Raw genomic sequence first — 23083 nt, forward strand, 5'->3', positions numbered from 1 at the left:
CCTCCGACGTTATTTGTCATTTGTCAAATTTACGAGGGCGGAGCTCGGATTCGGGCAGAGCCTGCGTTTTCATGAGGCGCGTTTGTCCCGTCTCGGCCCAAACTGAAAATATCATAAAAAGCATAAAAGTCGACGTTTACGGGCGAAAAATGTGAAACGTCGACTCAAAAGAGTCTTAAAACCAGAAGAAACACGAGAAGACGAGAAACATGAAGGTTTTTTATGACGAGGAGGAAACCAAACCAGGACCAAACCAGGACCAGGACCAAACCAGGACCAAACCAGGACCAAACCAGGACCAAACCAGGACCAAACCAGGACCAAGACCAGGACCAGACCAGGACCAAGACCAAACCAGGACCAGGACCAAACCAGGACCAAACCAGGACCAAGACCAGGACCAAGACCAGGACCAGACCAGGACCAAGACCAAACCAGGACCAGGACCAAACCAGGACCAAACCAGGACCAAACCAGGACCAAACCAGGACCAAACCAGGACCAAGACCAGGACCAGGACCAGGACCAGGACCAGGACCAAACCAGGACCAAACCAGGACCAAACCAGGACCAAGACCAGGACCAGGACCAGACCAGGACCAAACCAGGACCAGGACCAAACCAGGACCAAACCAGGACCAAGACCAGGACCAGACCAGGACCAAGACCAAACCAGGACCAGGACCAAACCAGGACCAAACCAGGACCAGGACCAAACCAGGACCAAACCAGGACCAAACCAGGACCAAACCAGGACCAAACCAGGACCAAACCAGGACCAAGACCAGGACCAGACCAGGACCAAACCAGGACCAGGACCAAACCAGGACCAAACCAGGACCAAACCAGGACCAAACCAGGACCAAGACCAGGACCAGACCAGGACCAAGACCAAACCAGGACCAGGACCAAACCAGACCAGGACCAGACCAGGACCAAGACCAAACCAGGACCAGGACCAAACCAGGACCAAACCAGGACCAAACCAGGACCAGACCAGGACCAGGACCAGACCAGGACCAAGACCAAACCAGGACCAGGACCAAACCAGGACCAGACCAGGACCAGGACCAGGACCAGACCAGGACCAAGACCAAACCAGGACCAGGACCAAACCAGGACCAGACCAGGACCAGGACCAGGACCAGACCAGGACCAGGACCAGGACCAAACCAGGACCAGGACCAAGACCAAACCAGGACCAGGACCAGACCAGGACCAAGACCAAACCAGGACCAAACCAGGACCAGACCAGGACCAGACCAGGACCAGACCAGGACCAGGACCAGACCAGGACCAGACCAGGACCAGACCAGGACCAGGACCAGGACCAGGACCAGACCAGGACCAGACCAGGACCAGGACCAGACCAGGACCAGGACCAAACCAGGACCAGGACCAGACCAGGACCAAGACCAAACCAGGACCAGGACCAAACCAGGACCAGACCAGGACCAGACCAGGACCAGGACCAGACCAGGACCAGGACCAGACCAGGACCAGACCAGACCAGACCAGGACCAGACCAGGACCAGGACCAGACCAGGACCAAGACCAAACCAGGACCAGGACCAAACCAGGACCAGACCAGGACCAGACCAGGACCAGGACCAGACCAGGACCAGGACCAGACCAGGACCAGGACCAGACCAGGACCAGACCAGACCAGGACCAGGACCAGGACCAGGACCAGACCAGGACCAGACCAGGACCAGGACCAGACCAGGACCAGGACCAGACCAGGACCAGACCAGGACCAGGACCAGGACCAGGACCAGGACCAGACCAGGACAGACGAGGCCAAACAAATGACGATAAAGTTCTACATTTGTGGATTTGTGCGTTTTCCTCTGACCTCTGACCTCTGACCTCTGCCTTCTGCCTTCGCTCTTTGTAAATTCGACCTGAACTTTTGGGTTTCGTTTTTAGCCTTTTTCGTGTCCAACCTCAGATTTCCGGGCCACACCCTCGCTCGTGTCCAGAAGGGGGCGTGACCCGGGCCACACCCCCACTCGCTCGTGTCCAGAAGGGGGCGTGACCCGTGTCCCGGGCCACACCCTCGCTCGTGTCCAGGGGGCGCCGGTGCAGTCCCCCCCGTTTAACCCTTCGAGACCTCGAGCTTTGGACTCTGGAAGCGCCAGAATCCGACGCTTCCTCTGCATCGTCTGTAATTACTGTGACTTTGTGAGCGCCGCTTCTCCTCCTCCTCGTTCCCTCGCTCCAAAAGTGTGTGAGTGTGTGTCTGTGTGTCTGTGTGTGTTTTGTTAGTGTGTGTCTGTGTGAGTGTGTGTTTGTTTGTGTGTGTGTCTGTGTGTGTTTTTGTGTGTGTGTGAGTGTGTGTTTGTTTGTACGTGTGTGTGTCTGTGTGTCTGTGTGTGTTTTTGTGTGTGTGTGTGTGTGTATGTGTGTGTGTGTGTTTGTTTGTGTGTGTGTTTCTGTGTGTCTGTGTGTGTGTATGTGTGTGTGTGTCTGTGTGTATGTGTGTGTCTCAAAATGACAGCTCTTTTCATCTTCTGATTATTCCTCCTTCTCACTCAAGGATTTTGGCCCTTTTTCTCTCCTCCCACTTCCCACTTTTATCCCCCCGTTTTTCACCCTTCTCTCCGTCTCCTCCCCCCCTCTCTCTCCCCCCCTCTCTCTCCCTCCCTCTCTCGCTCCCTCTCCCTCTCCCTCTCTCTCTCTCTCTCTCTCCCCTTCTCTTTCGTTCTTTGTCCGTTTTGTTTTTCTCCCCCGTAATTTCTTCCACTTCGCTTTTCTCCTTTTCACTTCCTTCCTCCGCCGTAATTATCCCTCTTTTCCACTGACGCTCTCCTCTTTTCCGGCTCTTTCTTTCTCTTTCCTCCAAACATTCCCTCACTTCTTCAGTCGCTCCCCCTCTCTTTCCCGTTTATCTCCCTTCCCTTTCGCTTCTTTATCTCCTCTCCTCGTTTTCCCCTCTTCCTTTTTCTCTTCCCCCTTTATACATCTGTATCTCCTCACTTCACTTTTCCTCTCCCTTCTTATCTCCCTCTCTCTCTCCTCCCTCTCTCTCTCTCCCTTTCTCTCTCCTCACTTTCTCCTCTCGTTTCCCCATCTCTCTCTCTCTCGTTTATCTGCCCTTTGTTTTCCCTCCCCCGTCTCCCACTGTAATCTGTGCCGCGCTGTGATTGGCTCTCTTGACACCTCCGTCTCGGCGCTGTCAGCTCCGTGTAAAAGCCTCGCCGTCGCTTTAATTACTCCTTTTCAGCCGGTGACACGACGCGGGCGTGGCAAAAACACAAAAACACAAACAAGAGAGGAACGGGAGGTACGGGAGGAGCAGGGGGAGGTACGGGAGGAGGGGGAGGTACAGGAGGAGGAATGGGAGGTACGGGAGGAGCAGGGGGAGGTACAGGAGGAGGAATGGGAGGTACGGGAGGAGCAGGGGGAGGTACGGGAGGAGGGGGAAGTAAAGGAGGAGGAACGGGAGGTACAGGAGGAGCAGGGGGAGGTACAGGAGGAGGAGGGGGAGGTACGGGAGGAGGAGGGGAAGTACGGGAGGAGCAGGGGGAGGTACAGGAGATATGGGAGGTGGGGGAGGTACAGGAGGAGGAGGGGCAGGTACAGGAGGAGGAGGGGGAGGTACGGGAGGAGGGGGAGGTACAGGAGGAGGAGGGGGAGGTACAGGAGGAGGAGGGGGAGGTACGGGAGGAGGGGGAGGTACAGGAGGAGGTGGGGGAGGTACAGGAGGAGGTGGGGGAGGTACAGGAGGAGGAGGGGGAGGTACAGGAGGAGGTGGGGGAGGTACAGGAGGAGGAGGGGGAGGTACAGGAGGAGGTGGGGGAGGTACAGGAGGAGGAGGGGCAGGTACAGGAGGAGGTGGGGGAGGTACAGGAGGAGGAGGGGGAGGTACAGGAGGAGGAGGTACGGGAGGAGGGGGAGGTACAGGAGGAGGTGGGGGAGGTACAGGAGGAGGAGGGGGAGGTACAGGAGGAGGTGGGGGAGGTACAGGAGGAGGAGGGGGAGGTACAGGAGGAGGTGGGGGAGGTACAGGAGGAGGAGGGGGAGGTACAGGAGGAGGTGGGGGAGGTACAGGAGGAGGTGGGGGAGGTACAGGAGGAGGTGGGGGAGGTACAGGAGGAGCAGGGGGAGGTACAGGAGGAGGAGGGGCAGGTACAGGAGGAGGAGGGGGAGGTACAGGAGGAGCAGGGGGAGGTACAGGAGGAGGTGGGGGAGGCGCATTGATTGTTCACCTGCTGCGTGAGATAAATGCACAATTAAAGAAAAGAAAAGAAGCTCGAGGCGTTTGTGCGTTTTACACTGAAAAACATAGATCTGACTCGTCTGCATCAGTGTGACACATGTCCACTGCGTGTCATGTGACCTAAGGGCAACATGTAGAGGTTGAACAGAAGGGGTTCCAGGACTGACCCTTGGGGTTCCCACAGGTCAGGGGCATGTGGTCTGAGACACAAAGTACTTCCTGTCTTCCAGATGACCTTAACCATTTTAGGGCGGGGCCAGTGATGCCCACCCAGTCCTCTAGTCTCTGTAAGAGGGTCACATGATCGACAGTGTCAAAAGCAGCAGAAAGTATCAAATGAGTTGTTTATTAAGAGCTGTTGTAAACAAGCTGCCCCCTACAGGCTCCTCACGCTCTCTTCTGCCCCCTACAGGCTCCTCACGCTCTCTTCTGCCCCCTACAGGCTCCTCACGCTCTCTTCTGCCCCCTACAGGCTCCTCACGCTCTCTTCTGCCCCCTACAGGCTCCTCACGCTCTATTCTGCCCCCTACAGGCTCCTCACGCTCTCTTCTGCCCCCTACAGGCTCCTCACGCTCTCTTCTGCCCCCTACAGGCTCCTCACGCTCTCTTCTGCCCCCTACAGGCTCCTCACGCTCTCTTCTGCCCCCTACAGGCTCCTCACGCTCTCTTCTGCCCCCTACAGGCTCCTCACGCTCTCTTCTGCCCCCTACAGGCTCCTCACGCTCTCTTCTGCCCCCTACAGGCTCATCACGCTCTCTTCTGCCCCCTACAGGCTCCTCACGCTCTCTTCTGCCCCCTACAGGCTCCTCACGCTCTCTTCTGCCCCCTACAGGCTCCTCACGCTCTCTTCTGCTCACGCTCTCTTCTGCCCCCTACAGGCTCATCACGCTCTCTTCTGCTCACGCTCTCTTCTGCCCCCTACAGGCTCCTCACGCTCTCTTCTGCTCACGCTCTCTTCTGCCCCCTACAGGCTCCTCACGCTCTCTTCTGCTCACGCTCTCTTCTGCCCCCTACAGGCTCCTCACGCTCTCTTCTGCTCACGCTCTCTTCTGCCCCCTACAGGCTCCTCACGCTCTCTTCTGCTCACGCTCTCTTCTGCCCCCTACAGGCTCCTCACGCTCTCTTCTGCTCACGCTCTCTTCTGCCCCCTACAGGCTCCTCACGCTCTCTTCTGCCCCCTACAGGCTCCTCACGCTCTCTTCTGCTCACGCTCTCTTCTGCCCCCTACAGGCTCCTCACGCTCTCTTCTGCTCACGCTCTCTTCTGCCCCCTACAGGCTCCTCACGCTCTCTTCTGCTCACGCTCTCTTCTGCCCCCTACAGGCTCCTCACGCTCTCTTCTGCTCACGCTCTCTTCTGCCCCCTACAGGCACGCTCCCGTACGACATAAAGATTGTGATCGCGGGGAACCACGAGCTGACCTTTGACCAGGAGTTTATGGCCGACCTGATCAAGCAGGACTTTTACTACTTCCCGTCGGCGTCCAAGCTCAAGCCGGAGAACTACGAGAACGTGCAGTCGCTGCTCACCAACTGCATCTACCTCCAGGACTCCGACGTCACCGTGAGGGGCTTCAGGATCTACGGCTCCCCCTGGTGAGTGCTCGGAGCCTCACACTCGGAACCTCACACTCGGAGCCCACGGCGATCCCGAGGGGCCCTTTCCTCGTCCGTTGCCGTGGTTTCATGCAGCTTCTCGGTTGCAGCTGGTGCTTGATGGTTTTGTCTTCTTCATATTGTTTTCATAACCTCGTAACCTGGTCCCTTCTTTTAGTCCGATTGATTTTTGACCTTCAGGTGTCTCGACTGAAGTACTTACAGAGCACCCATAGCAGCACCCATACAGCACCCACCCAGCACCCATAGCAGCACCCATACAGCACCCACACAGTACCCATAGCAGCACCCATACAGCACCCACCCAGCACCCATAGCAGCACCCATACAGCACCCACCCAGCACCCATAGCAGCACCCATACAGCACCCACACAGCACCCATAGCAGCACCCATACAGCACCCACACAGCACCCATAGCAGCACCCATACAGCACCCACACAGCACCCATAGCAGCACCCATACAGCACCCACCCAGCACCCATAGCAGCACCCATACAGCACCCACACAGCACCCATACAGCACCCACCCAGCACCCATAGCAGCACCCATACAGCACCCACACAGTACCCATAGCAGCACCCATACAGCACCCACCCAGCACCCATAGCAGCACCCATACAGCACCCACACAGCACCCATAGCAGCACCCATACAGCACCCACACAGCACCCATAGCAGCACCCATACAGCACCCACACAGCACCCATAGCAGCACCCATACAGCACCCACACAGCACCCATAGCAGCACCCATACAGCACCCACACAGCACCCACAGAGCACCCATAGAACACCCAAAGCAGCGCCCACACAGCACCCACAGAGCACCCACACAGCATCCACAAAGCACCCACAGAACACCCACACAGCACCCACAGAGCACCCACAGAGCACTCACACAGCACCCACAGAGCACTTATAGCAGCACCCACAGAGCACCCACACAGCATCCAAAGAGCACCCACAGAGCACTCACACAGCACCCATAGAACACCCAAAGCAGCGCCCACACAGCACCCACAGAGCACCCACACAGCATCCACAGAGCACCCACAGAACACCCACACAGCACCCACAGAGCACTCACACAGCACCCACAGAGCACCCACACAGCATCCACAGAGCACCCATAGCAGCACCCATACTGCACCCACAGAGCACCCATAGCAGCACCCATACTGCACCCACAGAGCACCCATAGCAGCACCCATACTGCACCCACACAGCACCCACAGAGCACCCATAGCAGCACCCATACTGCACCCACAGAGCACCCACACAGCATCCACAGAGCACCCATAGCAGCACCCATACTGCACCCACAGAGCACCCATAGCAGCACCCATACTGCACCCACACAGCACCCACAGAGCACCCATAGCAGCACCCACACAGCACCCACAGAGCACCCATAGCAGCACCCAAAGAGCACCCACACAGCACTCACAGAGCACCCATAGCAGCACCCAAAGAGCACCCACACAGCACTCACAGAGCACCCATAGCAGCACCCAAAGAGCACCCACACAGCACTCACAGAGCACCCATAGCAGCACCCAAAGAGCACCCACACAGCACCCACACAGCACCCACAATTTGTTAAGACAAAAAACGATTTGAGTCGAAAATTACACAATCATCAACTGTGAATTACTGAGCGTCGTTGGTGCCGCACAAACATGGACGTGCGGGAAGGCGAGAGCATCATCCACCATTTTCATTTCATAATGTCGCTGTCATGAAACTAACTCCGGACTTTAGCTCAGGGGGAGGAGCTTCACAGCACAGACAGATGATTGGACGAGAGAGAAGTCAAACTCTGACTTGATCTCGTGCTAAAGCTCCGTGTTTCCACTGATGCTAACGACTATGTGGAGCCTTAGCAACACAAAGCTAGCAAAGCGCGTTAGCAACACAAAGCTAGCAAAGCGCGTTAGCAACAGCTGTTTCCTGTTTATGGCACTCGCTTTGTCAAGAGCCACAATCTGATATTTCAGGTCATAAAGCGTCTAACATTAGCATTAGCATTAGCATGACATAAAGCGGTTCAAACGCCACGCCCCTCACACACACTAGCTCTAGCCACGCCCCTTACACACACTAGCTTTAGCCACGCCCCTCACACACACTAGCTCTAGCCACGCCCCTCACACACACTAGCTCTAGCCACGCCCCTCACACACACTAGCTCTAGCCACGCCCCTCACACACACACATCTGAAATCTTTTAGTCCCGTTTTTGTCGCATTTGTGTTGGTTATAGTCTTTTGACAGGCTCTACTTTCGTGCCGTTGAACTGACGGCTCTTTAAAGACGACTCGTAAATCCGGGCAAACAAAGCGCGGCGACGCCCTCTGGAGTAAAGGAGAAGGCGACGCCCTCTGGAGTAAAGGAGAAGGCGACGCCCTCTGGAGTAAAGGAGAAGGCGACGCCCTCTGGAGTAAAGGAGAAGGCGACGCCCTCTGGAGTAAAGGAGAAAGCGACGCCCTCTGGAGTAAAGGAGAAGGCGACGCCCTCTGGAGTAAAGGAGAAGGCGACGCCCTCTGGAGTAAAGGAGAAGGCGACGCCCTCTGGAGTAAAGGAGAAGGCGACGCCCTCTGGAGTAAAGGAGAAGGCGACGCCCTCTGGAGTAAAGGAGAAGGCGACGCCCTCTGGAGTAAAGGAGAAGGCGACGCCCTCTGGAGTAAAGGAGAAGGCACGCCCTCTGGAGTAAAGGAGAAGGCACGCCCTCTGGAGTAAAGGAGAAGGCGACGCCCTCTGGAGTAAAGGAGAAGGCGACGCCCTCTGGAGTAAAGGAGAAGGCGACGCCCTCTGGAGTAAAGGAGAAGGCGACGCCCTCTGGAGTAAAGGAGAAGGCGACGCCCTCTGGAGTAAAGGAGAAGGCGACGCCCTCTGGAGTGAAGATGAAAGATCCTGTTCGGCGCTGGCTTCTGCTCAGCCGCACACGCTCGGGCCGCAGAGGGTTTGTCTTCATGTGAAATGTTGTTTGTTTGTTTGTTTGTTTGTTTGTTTGGTCCCCGATGAGCCGCGAGTGGAGGAGAAACGCGCTCATTATGAGCGTCAATCAAGAGCTTAACCCAGATTATTTACCTTCGTTTATTGGAACACGTTTTCTCCTTTTGTTCCGTTAAACGATGCTGTGGATGTTTGTACTTTTTACGTCTTTATTTCACACGATTTATTCTATTACACGTGTTCTGGAAATGTACATTTACAAATATAATACTTGTTTTCAACACTTTACAATTAAAAGACGTTCATGAAGTTTATGACGTTTATGACGTTTATGACGTTTATGATGTTTATGACGTTTATGATGTTTATGATGTTTATGATGTTTATGACGTTTATGACGTTTATGTTTATAATGTTTATGACGTGTGATGTTTATGATGTTTATGATGTTTATGATGTTTATGACGTTTATGACGTTTATGATGTTTATGACGTTTATGACGTTTATGATGTTTATGATGTTTATGACGTTTATGATGTTTATGATGTTTATGACGTTTATGACGTTTATGATGTTTATGATGTTTATGACGTTTATGACGTTTATGACGTGTATGACGTTTATGACGTTTATGACGTTTATGATGTTTATGACGTGTATGACGTTTATGACGTTTATGACGTTTATGATGTTTATGATGTTTATGACGTGTATGATGTTTATGATGTTTATGACGTTTATGACGTGTATGATGTTTATGACGTTTATGACGTTTATGACGTGTATGATGTTTATGACGTTTATGACGATTATGATGTTTATGACGTTTATGATGTTTATGATGTTTATGACGTTTATGACGTTTATGAAATTTATTACGTTTATGACGTGTATGATGTTTATGACGTTTATGACGATTATGAAGTTTATGACGTTTATGACATTTATGACATTTATGACGTTTATGACGTGTATGACATTTATGACATTTATGACATTTATGACATTTATGACGTTTATGACGATTATGACGATTATGACGATTATGACGATTATGACGATTATGACGTTTGTGACGTTTATGTCGTTTAAGAAGCTGGAACTCGTTTACGTGAGAAAAGACATTTCTTCTCTTTTTGTTGTAACGACTTTAAATCGTGAGCGTTTCCTCGTCGTCAGTGAAATGTGGAAAGAGCCGATTCTCAGGCTGTTTTGTTGCCGTGGTTTTTTGGAGCCTTTTCTTCTTCTTTAAACGCCTCATCTTCATCTTCATCTTCGTCTTCATCGTCGTCTTGGTTCTCGCTCTGCAGCACAAACCGCTTTTTAATTAGATTTTTTTAATTATTGAGGATCTGGTCTCCTCCTGCTGCGGCTCAATTACGAGCGCTCCTCCTCGTCCTCCTCGTCCTCCTCGTTCTCTCGTTTTCCTCGTCCTCCTCGTCCTCCTCGTCCTCCTCGTTCTCTCGTTTTCCTCGTCCTCCTCGTCCTCCTCGTTCTCTCGTTTTCCTCGTCCTCCTCGTCCTCCTCGTTTTTCTCGTCCTCCTCGTCCTCCTCGTCCTCCTCGTTCTCTCATTTTTCTCGTCCTCCTCGTCCTCCTCGTTCTCTCGTTTTCCTCGTCCTCCTCGTCCTCCTCGTTCTCTCGTTTTCCTCGTCCTCCTCGTCCTCCTCGTCCTCCTCGTTCTCTCGTTTTCCTCGTCCTCCTCGTCCTCCTCGTCCTCCTCGTTTTCCTCGTCCTCCTCGTCCTCCTCGTTCTCTCGTTTTCCTCGTCCTCCTCGTCCTCCTCGTTCTCTCGTTTTCCTCGTCCTCCTCGTTCTCTCGTTTTCCTCGTCCTCCTCGTCCTCCTCGTTTTCTCGTTTTCCTTGTTTGGCCCTGACGCTCTGACCCTGACGCTCTGACCCTGACGCTTTGACCCTGACGCTCTGACCCTGACGCTCTGACCCCGACGCTTTGACCCTGACGTTCTGACCCCGACGCTTTGACCCCGACGCTCTGACCCGACGCTCTGACCCTGACGCTCTGACCCTGACGCTTTGACCCTGACGCTCTGACCCCGACGCTCTGACCCCGCCGCTTTGACCCTGACGTTCTGACCCCGACGCTTTGACCCTGACGCTCTGACCCCGACGCTCTGACCCCGACGCTCTGACCCCGACGCTCTGACTCCTGCCTGAGTCTTCTGTCACAGCGATGGACTAAACCAGGACTAAACCAGCCGTTCTTAAACGCTGCTCGATAGTGGGCCGTCCTTAAATTCTGTTGAGAGTGGGCCGTCCTTAAATCCTGTTGAGAGTGGGCCGTCCTCAAATGCGGCTTGAGAGTGGGCCGTCCTGCTGGAGAGTGGGCCGTCCTTAAACGCTGCCCAAGAGTGGGCCGTCCTTAAATCCTGTTGAGAGTGGGCCGTCCTTAAACGCGGCTTGAGAGTGGGCCGTCCTTAAACGCTGCTGGAGAGTGGGCCGTCCTTAAATCCACGTTTGTCCCGTGTTTCTGTTGGTGGTGACGAGCCTGAAAGTGAAGCGTGCGAAGCGGACCGTCCCACAACCGTATTATCTCTAATGGAACGTGCCGCGCTCAATGGCCCGGCAGCCTCTGCGCCGCATTAGCCTGTTCTCCGCGGGTCCCTCGGGAGCCCACATGCTCCGGTCTCATTTAAAGAGCTTTGAGTTTGTCCCACTTCAGCAGCACTTTCACTTCCTGTCGTCCCAGAGCCAGTGTTTCATTTGTATTATTTCTCCCAAAACCTTTAAAAGGTTCGAGGTTTAAATGAGCCCAAGACGGTCTCAGGAGAACGTGTGTCTCAGGCTCGTGGAGAACGTGTGTCTCAGGCTCGTGGAGAACGTGTGTCTGAGGCTCGTGGAGAACGTGTGTCTGAGGCTCGTGGAGAACGTGTGTCTCAGGCTCGTGGAGAACGTGTGTCTCAGGCTCGTGGAGAACGTGTGTCTGAGGCTCGTGGAGAACGTGTGTCTCAGGCTCGTGGAGAACGTGTGTCTCAGGCTCGTGGAGAACGTGTGTCTCAGGCTCGTGGAGAACGTGTGTCTGAGGCTCGTGGAGAACGTGTGTCTGAGGCTCGTGGAGAACGTGTGTCTCAGGCTCGTGGAGAACGTGTGTCTCAGGCTCGTGGAGAACGTGTGTCTGAGGCTCGTGGAGAACGTGTGTCTCAGGCTCGTGGAGAACGTGTGTCTCAGGCTCGTGGAGAACGTGTGTCTCAGGCTCGTGGAGACCGTGTGTCTCAGGCTCGTGGAGAACGTGTGTCTCAGGCTCGTGGAGACCGTGTGTCTCAGGCTCGCCTCTCCACAGATCTGAGCCGTGGTTCACAGTCACAGTTCCCTCATGGTTCCTCCGGGGGCAGAATGTTCTGACCCAAACGCTGAAGGTTCAAGTCTCTTTTCTTCCAGAGCAAAACCAGAACTTCTGACCGTTTGTCTTTACTTTCTGTGAGAATCTCTCCTCCCTCCCCCTCTCTCCCTCCTCTCTTCCTCCTCTCTCCTCCCTCCTCCTCTCTCCTCCTCTCCCCCTCTCTCTCCTCCCTCCCCCTCTCTCACCCTCTCTCCCCTCTCTCCTCCTCCCTCCCCCTCCCTCCTCCTCTCTCCTCCTCTCCCTCCTCTCTCCCCTCTCTCCTCCTCCCTCCCCCTCTCTCCCTCCTCTCTCCCCCTCTCTCCCTCCTCTCTCCTCCTCTCTCCCCCCTCTCGCCCTCTCTCCTTCTCTCTCCTCCTCTCTTCCTCTCTCCTTCTCTCCTCCTCCCCCTTTCTCCCCCTCTCTCCTCCTCTCTCCCTCCTCTCTCCTCCTCTCTCCCCTCTCTCCTCCTCTCTCCCTCCTCTCTCCTCTTCTCTCCCCCACTCCTCCTCTCCTCCTCCTCCTCTCCCCTCCTCACCCCCTCTCTCTCCTTCTCTCTTCTCCTCTCCTCCTCCCCTCTCCCCCTCTATCCCCTCCTCTCTCACCCTCTCCTCCTCTCCTCCTCCTCTTTCCTCCTCTCCTCCTCCTCTCTCCTCCTCTCTCCTCCTCTCCTCACAGATGTGAAGGAGGCGTTCAGAGCTAAACACAAAACACAAAACAAAACGTCTCGACTTTTAAACGACTGAAACGTTTCAACAAAGAGACAAAAATACTTCAGCAAACGTGACACCATCGCCACAAAGACAAAAGCAAAGTACATTCAAAAGTACATTCCAAAGCATATTCCAAAAGTATGTTTCAAAAGTACAATCCAAAAGTAAAATCCAAAAGTAATTTCCAAAAGTACATTCCAAAAGTAATTTCCAAAAGTACATTCCAAAAGTACATTTCAGATGTACATTCCAAAAGTACATTCCAAAAGTACATTCCAAAAGTACATTCCAAAAGTACATTTCAGATGTACATTCCAAAAGTACATTCCAAAAGTACATTCCAAAAGTACATTCCAAAAGTACATTCCAAAAGTACATTCCAAAAGTACATTCCAGATGTACATTCCAAAAGTACATTCCAGATGTACATTCCAAAAGTACAATCCAAAAGTACATTCCAAAAGTACATTCCAAAAGTACAATCCAAAAGTACATTCCAAAAGTACATTCCAGATGTACATTCCAAAAGTACAATCCAAAAGTACATTCCAAAAGTACATTCCAGATGTACATTCCAAAAGTACATTCCAAAAGTACATTCCAAAAGTACATTCCAAAAGTACATTCCAAAAGTACATTCCAGATGTACATTCCAAAAGTACATTCCAGATGTACATTCCAAAAGTACAATCCAAAAGTACATTCCAAAAGTACATTCCAGATGTACAGTCCAAAAGTACATTCCAAAAGTACATTTCAGATGTACATTCCAAAAGCACATTCCAAAAGTATCCATTTATTGTGTCCATAGCAGGAGTTCTGAGGCCCTAGTTCATAATTCATAGTTCTATAGTTCAATAGTTCTATAGTTCATAGTTCTATAGTTCATAAATCATAGTTCTATAGTTTATAGTTCATATTTCATAGTTCTATTGTTCATAGTTCTATGGTTCATAGTTCTTGAACACTGACTCTTTCCCACTCTTCATCTGTCAAAACAAGACGACCTTCATTTGACTTTAATATATCGTGTGGAGTATTTGTCCATCATTTATATATTATTCCTCTTCAAAGTTCTGATTTAAAAGGTTAAAATGGTCAGAAAGAGTTCTTAGAACCATGACCATGTCGTGAGGCGTGTTGTCGTGAGGCGTGTTGTCGTGTCGTGAGGCGTGTTGTCATGTCGTGAGGCGTGTTGTCATGTCGTGAGGCGTGTTGTCATGTCGTGAGGCGTGTTGTCGTGAGGCGTGTTGTCGTGTCGTGAGGCGTGTTGTCGTGTCGTGAGGCGTGTTGTCGTGTCGTGAGGCGTGTTGTCGTGTCCTGAGGCGTGTTGTAGTGAGGCGTGTTGTCGTGAGGCGTGTTGACGTGAGGCGTGTTGTCGTGTCGTGAGGCGTGTTGTCATGAGGCGTGTTGACGTGAGGCGTGTTGTCGTGTCGTGAGGCGTGTTGTCGTGAGGCGTGTTGTCGTGTCGTGAGGCGTGTTGTCGTGTCGTGAGGCGTGTTGTCGTGTCGTGAGGCGTGTTGTCGTGTCCTGAGGCGTGTTGTAGTGAGGCGTGTTGTCATGTCGTGAGGCGTGTTGTCGTGTCGTGAGGCGTGTTGTCGTGAGGCGTGTTGTCGTGAGGCGTGTTGTCGTGAGGCGTGTTGTCGTGAGGCGTGTTGTTGTGTTGTGTGGCGTGTTGTCGTGTCGTGAGGCGTGTTGTCGTGAGGCGTGTTGTCGTGTCGTGAGGCGTGTTGTCGTGAGGCGTGTTGTTGTGTTGTGAGGCGTGTTGTCGTGTCGTGAGGCGTGTTATCGTGTCGTGAGGCGTGTTGTCGTGTCGTGAGGCGTGTTGTCGTGTCGTGAGGCGTGTTGTCATGTCGTGAGGCGTGTTGTCGTGAGGCGTGTTGTCGTGTCGTGAGGCGTGTTGTCGTGTCGTGAGGCGTGTTGTCATGTCGTGAGGCGTGTTGTCGTGTCGTGAGGCGTGTTGTCGTGTCGTGAGGCGTGTTGTCGTGTCCTGAGGCGTGTTGTAGTGAGGCGTGTTGTCGTGTCGTGAGGCGTGTTGTCGTGTCGTGAGGCGTGTTGTCGTGAGGCGTGTTGTCGTGAAGCGTGTTGTCGTGAGGCGTGTTGTCGTGAGGCGTGTTGTTGTGTTGTGTGGCGTGTTGTTGTGTTGTGTGGCGTGTTGTTGTGTCGTGAGGCGTGTTGTCGTGAGGCGTGTTGTCGTGTCGTGAGGCGTGTTGTCGTGAGGCGTGTTGTTGTGTTGTGAGGCGTGTTGTCGTGTCGTGAGGCGTGTTATCGTGTCGTGAGGCGTGTTGTCGTGTCGTGAGGCGTGTTGTCGTGTCGTGAGGCGTGTTGTCGTGTCGTGAGGCGTGTTGTCGTGAGGCGTGTTGACGTGAGGCGTGTTGTCGTGTCGTGAGGCGTGTTGTCGTGTCGTGAGGCGTGTTGTCGTGAGGCGTGTTGACGTGAAGCGTGTTGTCGTGTCGTGAGGCGTGTTGTCGTGAGGCGTGTTGTCGTGAGGCGTGTTGTCGTGAGGCGTGTTGTCGTGTCGTGAGGCGTGTTGTTGTGAGGCGTGTTGTCGTGTCGTGAGGCGTGTTGTCGTGTCGTGAGGCGTGTTGTTGTGAGGCGTGTTGTCGTGTCGTGAGGCGTGTTGTCGTGTCGTGAGGCGTGTTGTCGTGAGGCGTGTTGACGTGAGGCGTGTTGTCGTGTCGTGAGGCGTGTTGTCGTGAGGCGTGTTGACGTGAGGCGTGTTGTCGTGTCGTGAGGCGTGTTGTCATGAGGCGTGTTGACGTGAGGCGTGTTGTTGTGTCGTGAGGCGTGTTGTCGTGTCGTGAGGCGTGTTGTCATGTCGTGAGGCGTGTTGTCGTGAGGCGTGTTGTCGTGTCGTGAGGCGTGTTGTCGTGTCGTGAGGCGTGTTGTCATGTCGTGAGGCGTGTTGTCGTGTCGTGAGGCGTGTTGTCGTGTCGTGAGGCGTGTTGTCGTGTCCTGAGGCGTGTTGTAGTGAGGCGTGTTGTCATGTCGTGAGGCGTGTTGTCGTGTCGTGAGGCGTGTTGTCGTGAGGCGTGTTGTCGTGAGGCGTGTTGTCGTGAGGCGTGTTGTCGTGAGGCGTGTTGTCGTGAGGCGTGTTGTTGTGTTGTGTGGCGTGTTGTCGTGTCGTGAGGCGTGTTGTCGTGAGGCGTGTTGTCGTGTCGTGAGGCGTGTTGTCGTGAGGCGTGTTGTTGTGTTGTGAGGCGTGTTGTCGTGTCGTGAGGCGTGTTATCGTGTCGTGAGGCGTGTTGTCGTGTCGTGAGGCGTGTTGTCGTGTCGTGAGGCGTGTTGTCGTGTCGTGAGGCGTGTTGTCATGTCGTGAGGCGTGTTGTCGTGAGGCGTGTTGTCGTGTCGTGAGGCGTGTTGTCGTGTCGTGAGGCGTGTTGTCATGTCGTGAGGCGTGTTGTCGTGTCGTGAGGCGTGTTGTCGTGTCGTGAGGCGTGTTGTCGTGTCCTGAGGCGTGTTGTAGTGAGGCGTGTTGTCGTGTCGTGAGGCGTGTTGTCGTGAGGCGTGTTGTCGTGAGGCGTGTTGTCGTGAGGCGTGTTGTCGTGAGGCGTGTTGTTGTGTTGTGTGGCGTGTTGTTGTGTTGTGTGGCGTGTTGTCGTGTCGTGAGGCGTGTTGTCGTGAGGCGTGTTGTCGTGTCGTGAGGCGTGTTGTCGTGAGGCGTGTTGTTGTGTTGTGAGGCGTGTTGTCGTGTCGTGAGGCGTGTTATCGTGTCGTGAGGCGTGTTGTCGTGTCGTGAGGCGTGTTGTCGTGTCGTGAGGCGTGTTGTCGTGTCGTGAGGCGTGTTGTCGTGAGGCGTGTTGACGTGAGGCGTGTTGTAGTGTCGTGAGGCGTGTTGTCGTGTCGTGAGGCGTGTTGTCGTGAGGCGTGTTGACGTGAAGCGTGTTGTCGTGTCGTGAGGCGTGTTGTCGTGAGGCGTGTTGTCGTGAGGCGTGTTGTCGTGTCGTGAGGCGTGTTGTTGTGAGGCGTGTTGTCGTGTCGTGAGGCGTGTTGTCGTGTCGTGAGGCGTGTTGTTGTGAGGCGTGTTGTCGTGTCGTGAGGCGTGTTGTCGTGTCGTGAGGCGTGTTGTCGTGAGGCGTGTTGACGTGAGGCGTGTTGTCGTGTCGTGAGGCGTGTTGTCGTGAGGCGTGTTGACGTGAGGCGTGTTGTCGTGTCGTGAGGCGTGTTGTCGTGTCGTGAGGCGTGTTGTCATGAGGCGTGTTGACGTGAGGCGTGTTGTTGTGTCGTGAGGCGTGTTGTCGTGTCGTGAGGCGTGTTGTCGTGAGGCGTGTTGACGTGAGGCGTGTTGTCGTGTCGTGAGGCGTGTTGTCGTGAGGCGTGTTGTTGTGAGGCGTGTTGTCATGTCGTGAGGCGTGTTGTCGTGTCGTGAGGCGTGTTGTCGTGTCGTGAGGCGTGTTGTCGTGTGGTGAGGCGTGTTGTTGTGAGGCGTGTTGACGTGAGGCGTGTTGTCGTGTCGTGAGGCGTGTTGTCGTGAGGCGTGTTGTTGTGTCGTGAGGCGTGTTGTCGTGTCGTGAGGCGTGTTGTCGTGAGGCGTGTTGACGTGAGGCGTGTTGTCGTGTCGTGAGGCGTGTTGTCGTGAGGCGTGTTGTTGTGAGGCGTGTTGTCGTGTCGTGAGGCGTGTTGTCGTGTCGTGAGGCGTGTTGTCGTGAGGCGTGTTGACGTGAGGCGTGTTGTCGTGTCGTGTGGCGTGTTGTCGTGAGGCGTGTTGACGTGAGGCGTGTTGTCGTGTCGTGAGGCGTGTTGTCATGAGGCGTGTTGACGTGAGGCGTGTTGTCGTGTCGTGAGGCGTGTTGTCGTGAGGCGTGTTGTTGTGTCGTGAGGCGTGTTGTCGTGTCGTGAGGCGTGTTATCGTGTCGTGAGGCGTGTTGTCGTGTCGTGAGGCGTGTTATCGTGTCGTGAGGCGTGTTGTCGTGTCGTGAGGCGTGTTGTCGTGAGGAATGAACACACTTTGCGTGATAATCCCCCCTCACTCTCTGGATGTAACTTTAAAATAATTTCCCTCGTCTTGGTCTCGTGGGCTTTTTTACACATTCTAATTTCCGACTAAATGGGACATCTGTTTGAGACGGGGAAGATTCGCCCGGGTTTCCACGGCAACCATTGCTCCAAAAGAGAGAAAACATGGCAGAAGGGGAGAAGACGAGCGCGGGACAGATTTTATGGACTGGATTTTATCACTTCAAGACAAACACCTTCTGAGCTCAAAGGCAAAGTCCTGGTTTAGACCTGGTTTAGACCTGGTTTGGTCCTGGTTTAGTCCTGGTTTAGACCTGGATGGTCCTGGTTTAGACCTGGTTTAGTCCTGGTTTAGACCTGGTTTAGTCCTGGTTTAGACCTGGTTTAGTCCTGGTTTAGTCCTGGTTTAGTCCTGGTTTAGTCATTGTTTAGACCTGGTTTAGTCCCAGTTTAGTCCCGGTTTAATCCCAGTTTAGTCCTGGTTTAGTCCTGGTTTAGTCCCAGTTTAGTCCCGGTTTAATCCCAGTTGAATCCCGGTTTAGACCTGGTTTAATCCTGGTTTAGTCCTGGTTTAGTCCTGGTTTAGTCCTGGTTTTCAGACTTTTTGGAGACGTTCTGACAGTTTGGCAGAAAAAGCTGTATTATGGAATGCGGTTTAAAGATGTTTCCATGACGACCGGGAGTTTCTGCGCTGAAGAAGTTTTACGTTTTTCACAATTTATGGCAAAGAAATAAATGTTTAGAGTCTGAGTTTAAGAGGTCAGTGTAACAGGAAGCAGTGAGTTTAAGAGGTCAGTGTAACAGGAAGCGGTGAGTTTAAGAGGTCAGTGTAACAGGAAGCGGTGAGTTTAAGAGGTCAGTGTAACAGGAAGCAGTGAGTTTAAGAGGTCAGTGTAACAGGAAGCGGTGAGTTTAAGAGGTCAGTGTAACAGGAAGCGGTGAGTTTAAGAGGTCAGTGTAACAGTGTAACAGGAAGCGGTGAGTTTAAGAGGTCAGTGTAACAGGAAGCAGTGAGTTTAAGAGGTCAGTGTAACAGGAAGCGGTGAGTTTAAGAGGTCAGTGTAACAGGAAGCGGTGAGTTTAAGAGGTCAGTGTAACAGGAAGCGGTGAGTTTAAGAGGTCAGTGTAACAGTGTAACAGGAAGTGGTGACTTTAAGAGGTCAGTGTAACAGGAAGCGGTGAGTTTAAGAGGTCAGTGTAACAGGAAGCGGTGAGTTTAAGAGGTCAGTGTAACAGGAAGCGGTGAGTTTAAGAGGTCAGTGTAACAGGAAGCAGTGAGTTTAAGAGGTCAGTGTAACAGGAAGCGGTGAGTTTAAGAGGTCAGTGTAACAGGAAGCGGTGAGTTTAAGAGGTCAATGTAACAGGAAGCGGTGAGTTTAAGAGGTCAGTGTAACAGGAAGCGGTGAGTTTAAGAGGTCAGTGTAATAGAAAGCGGTGAGTTTAAGAGGTCAGTGTAACAGGAAGCGGTGAGTTTAAGAGGTCAGTGTAACAGGAAGCGGTGAGTTTAAGAGGTCAGTGTAACAGGAAGCGGTGAGTTTAAGAGGTCAGTGTAACAGGAAGCAGTGAGTTTAAGAGGTCAGTGTAACAGGAAGCAGTGAGTTTAAGAGGTCAGTGTAACAGGAAGCAGTGAGTTTAAGAGGTCAGTGTAACAGGAAGCAGTGAGTTTAAGAGGTCAGTGTAACAGGAAGCGGTGAGTTTAAGAGGTCAGTGTAATAGAAAGCGGTGAGTTTAAGAGGTCAGTGTAACAGGAAGCGGTGAGTTTAAGAGGTCAGTGTAACAGGAAGCGGTGAGTTTAAGAGGTCAGTGTAACAGGAAGCGGTGAGTTTAAGAGGTCAGTGTAACAGGAAGCAGTGAGTTTAAGAGGTCAGTGTAACAGGAAGCAGTGAGTTTAAGAGGTCAGTGTAACAGGAAGCAGTGAGTTTAAGAGGTCAGTGTAACAGGAAGCAGTGAGTTTAAGAGGTCAGTGTAACAGTGTAACAGGAAGCAGTGAGTTTAAGAGGTCAGTGTAACAGGAAGCAGTGAGTTTAAGAGGTCAGTGTAACAGGAAGCAGTGAGTTTAAGAGGTCAGTGTAACAGGAAGCAGTGAGTTTAAGAGGTCAGTGTAACAGGAAGCGGTGAGTTTAAGAGGTCAGTGTAACAGGAAGCAGTGAGTTTAAGAGGTCAGTGTAACAGTGTAACAGGAAGCAGTGAGTTTAAGAGGTCAGTGTAACAGGAAGCGGTGAGTTTAAGAGGTCAGTGTAACAGGAAGCAGTGAGTTTAAGAGGTCAGTGTAACAGTGTAACAGGAAGCAGTGAGTTTAAGAGGTCAGTGTAACAGTGTAACAGGAAACGGTGAGTTTAAGAGGTCAGTGTAACAGTGTAACAGGAAGTGGTGAGTTTAAGAGGTCAGTGTAACAGGAAGCGGTGAGTTTAAGAGGTCAGTGTAACAGGAAGCGGTGAGTTTAAGAGGTCAGTGTAACAGGAAGCACTGAGTTTAAGAGGTCAGTGTAACAGGAAGCAGTGAGTTTAAGAGGTCAGTGTAACAGGAAGCAGTGAGTTTAAGAGGTCAGTGTAACAGGAAGCAGTGAGTTTAAGAGGTCAGTGTAACAGGAAGCAGTGAGTTTAAGAGGTCAGTGTAACAGGAAGCAGTGAGTTTAAGAGGTCAGTGTAACAGGAAGCGGTGAGTTTAAGAGGTCAGTGTAACAGTGTAAAAAGGAAGCAGTGAGTTTAAGAGGTCAGTGTAACAGAAAGCAGTGAGTTTAAGAGGTCAGTGTAACAGTGTAACAGGAAGCAGTGAGTTTAAGAGGTCAGTGTAACAGGATGCAGTGAGTTTAAGAGGTCAGTGTAACAGGAAGCAGTGAGTTTAAGAGGTCAGTTAAACAGGAAGCGGTGAGTTTAAGAGGTCAGTGTAACAGGAAGCAGTGAGTTTAAGAGGTCAGTGTAACAGTGTAACAGGAAGCAGTGAGTTTAAGAGGTCAGTGTAACAGTGTAACAGGAAGCGGTGAGTTTAAGAGGTCAGTGTAACAGTGTAACAGGAAGCGGTGAGTTTAAGAGGTCAGTGTAACAGGAAGCAGTGAGTTTAAGAGGTCAGTGTAACAGGAAGCAGTGAGTTTAAGAGGTCAGTTAAACAGGAAGCGGTGAGTTTAAGAGGTCAGTGTAACAGGAAGCAGTGAGTTTAAGAGGTCAGTGTAACAGTGTAACAGGAAGCAGTGAGTTTAAGAGGTCAGTGTAACAGGAAGCAGTGAGTTTAAGAGGTCAGTGTAACAGGAAGCGGTGAGTTTAAGAGGTCAGTGTAACAGGAAGCGGTGAGTTTAAGAGGTCAGTGTAACAGTGTAACAGGAAGCAGTGAGTTTAAGAGGTCAGTGTAACAGGAAGCAGTGAGTTTAAGAGGTCAGTGTAACAGTGTAATAGGAAACGGTGAGTTTAAGAGGTCAGTATAACAGTGTAACAGGAAGCGGTGAGTTTAAGAGGTCAGTGTAACAGGAAGCAGTGAGTTTAAGAGGTCAGTGTAACAGGAAGCAGTGAGTTTAAGAGGTCAGTGTAACAGGAAGCAGTGAGTTTAAGAGGTCAGTGTAACAGTGTAACAGGAAGCAGTGAGTTTAAGAGGTCAGTGTAACAGGAAGCAGTGAGTTTAAGAGGTCAGTGTAACAGGAAGCAGTGAGTTTAAGAGGTCAGTGTAAGAGGAAGCGGTGAGTTTAAGAGGTCAGTGTAACAGTGTAAAAAGGAAGCATTGAGTTTAAGAGGTCAGTGTAACAGTGTAACAGGAAGCAGTGAGTTTAAGAGGTCAGTGTAACAGGAAGCAGTGAGTTTAAGAGGTCAGTGTAACAGGAAGCAGTGAGTTTAAGAGGTCAGTTAAACAGGAAGCGGTGAGTTTAAGAGGTCAGTGTAACAGGAAGCAGTGAGTTTAAGAGGTCAGTGTAACAGTGTAACAGGAAGCAGTGAGTTTAAGAGGTCAGTGTAACAGTGTAACAGGAAGCGGTGAGTTTAAGAGGTCAGTGTAACAGTGTAACAGGAAGCGGTGACTTTTAAGAGGTCAGTGTAACAGGAAGCAGTGAGTTTAAGAGGTCAGTGTAACAGGAAGCAGTGAGTTTAAGAGGTCAGTGTAACAGGAAGCGGTGAGTTTAAGAGGTCAGTGTAACAGGAAGCGGTGAGTTTAAGAGGTCAGTGTAACAGTGTAACAGGAAGCAGTGAGTTTAAGAGGTCAGTTTAACAGGAAGCAGTGAGTTTAAGAGGTCAGTGTAACAGGAAGCAGTGAGTTTAAGAGGTCAGTGTAACAGGAAGCGGTGAGTTTAAGAGGTCAGTGTAACAGGAAGCGGTGAGTTTAAGAGGTCAGTGTAACAGGAAGCGGTGAGTTTAAGAGGTCAGTGTAATAGGAAGCGGTGAGTTTAAGAGGTCAGTGTAACAGGAAGCGGTGAGTTTAAGAGGTCAGTATAACAGGAAGCAGCGAGTTTAAGAGGTCGGTGTAACAGGAAGCAGTGAGTTTAAGAGGTCAGTGTAACAGTGTAACAGGAAGCAGTGAGTTTAAGAGGTCAGTGTAACAGGAAGCAGTGAGTTTAAGAGGTCAGTGTAACAGGAAGCAGTGAGTTTAAGAGGTCAGTGTAACAGGAAGCGGTGAGTTTAAGAGGTCAGTGTAACAGTGTAACAGGAAGCAGTGAGTTTAAGAGGTCAGTGTAACAGGAAGCAGTGAGTTTAAGAGGTCAGTGTAACAGTGTAACAGGAAGCAGTGAGTTTAAGAGGTCAGTGTAACAGGAAGCAGTGAGTTTAAGAGGTCAGTGTAACAGTGTAACAGGAAGCAGTGAGTTTAAGAGGTCAGTGTAACAGGAAGCAGTGAGTTTAAAAGGTCAGTGTAACAGGAAGCAGTGAGTTTAAGAGGTCAGTGTAACAGGAAGCGGTGAGTTTAAGAGGTCAGTGTAACAGGAAGCAGTGAGTTTAAGAGGTCAGTGTAACAGTGTAACAGGAAGCGGTGAGTTTAAGAGGTCAGTGTAACAGGAAGCGGTGAGTTTAAGAGGTCAGTGTAACAGGAAGCGGTGAGTTTAAGAGGTCAGTGTAACAGGAAGCAGTGAGTTTAAGAGGTCAGTGTAACAGGAAGCGGTGAGTTTAAGAGGTCAGTGTAACAGGAAGCGGTGAGTTTAAGAGGTCAATGTAACAGGAAGCGGTGAGTTTAAGAGGTCAGTGTAACAGGAAGCGGTGAGTTTAAGAGGTCAGTGTAATAGAAAGCGGTGAGTTTAAGAGGTCAGTGTAACAGGAAGCGGTGAGTTTAAGAGGTCAGTGTAACAGGAAGCGGTGAGTTTAAGAGGTCAGTGTAACAGG

The 23083-nt window shown here is 51.8% G+C and overlaps 1 protein-coding gene across 1 annotated transcript in view; it reads left to right on the plus strand.

Moving 5' to 3' along the window:
• Positions 1-23083, plus strand: part of LOC140367206 (metallophosphoesterase domain-containing protein 1-like) — a 69791-nt gene that overhangs the window by 17035 nt on the left and 29673 nt on the right. Inside the window, exon 3 of the mRNA XM_072453560.1 lies at positions 5591-5816. Within this exon, the coding sequence (XP_072309661.1) occupies positions 5591-5816 (226 nt within the window). The remainder of the gene's footprint in view (positions 1-5590; positions 5817-23083) is intronic.

The sequence above is a fragment of the Eucyclogobius newberryi genome, unplaced genomic scaffold (genome assembly GCF_026437365.1).
Source record: "Eucyclogobius newberryi isolate DKJ021-1_F unplaced genomic scaffold, fEucNew1.0.hap1 SCAF_2, whole genome shotgun sequence".
NCBI classification, from domain to species: Eukaryota; Metazoa; Chordata; class Actinopteri; order Gobiiformes; family Gobiidae; genus Eucyclogobius; species Eucyclogobius newberryi.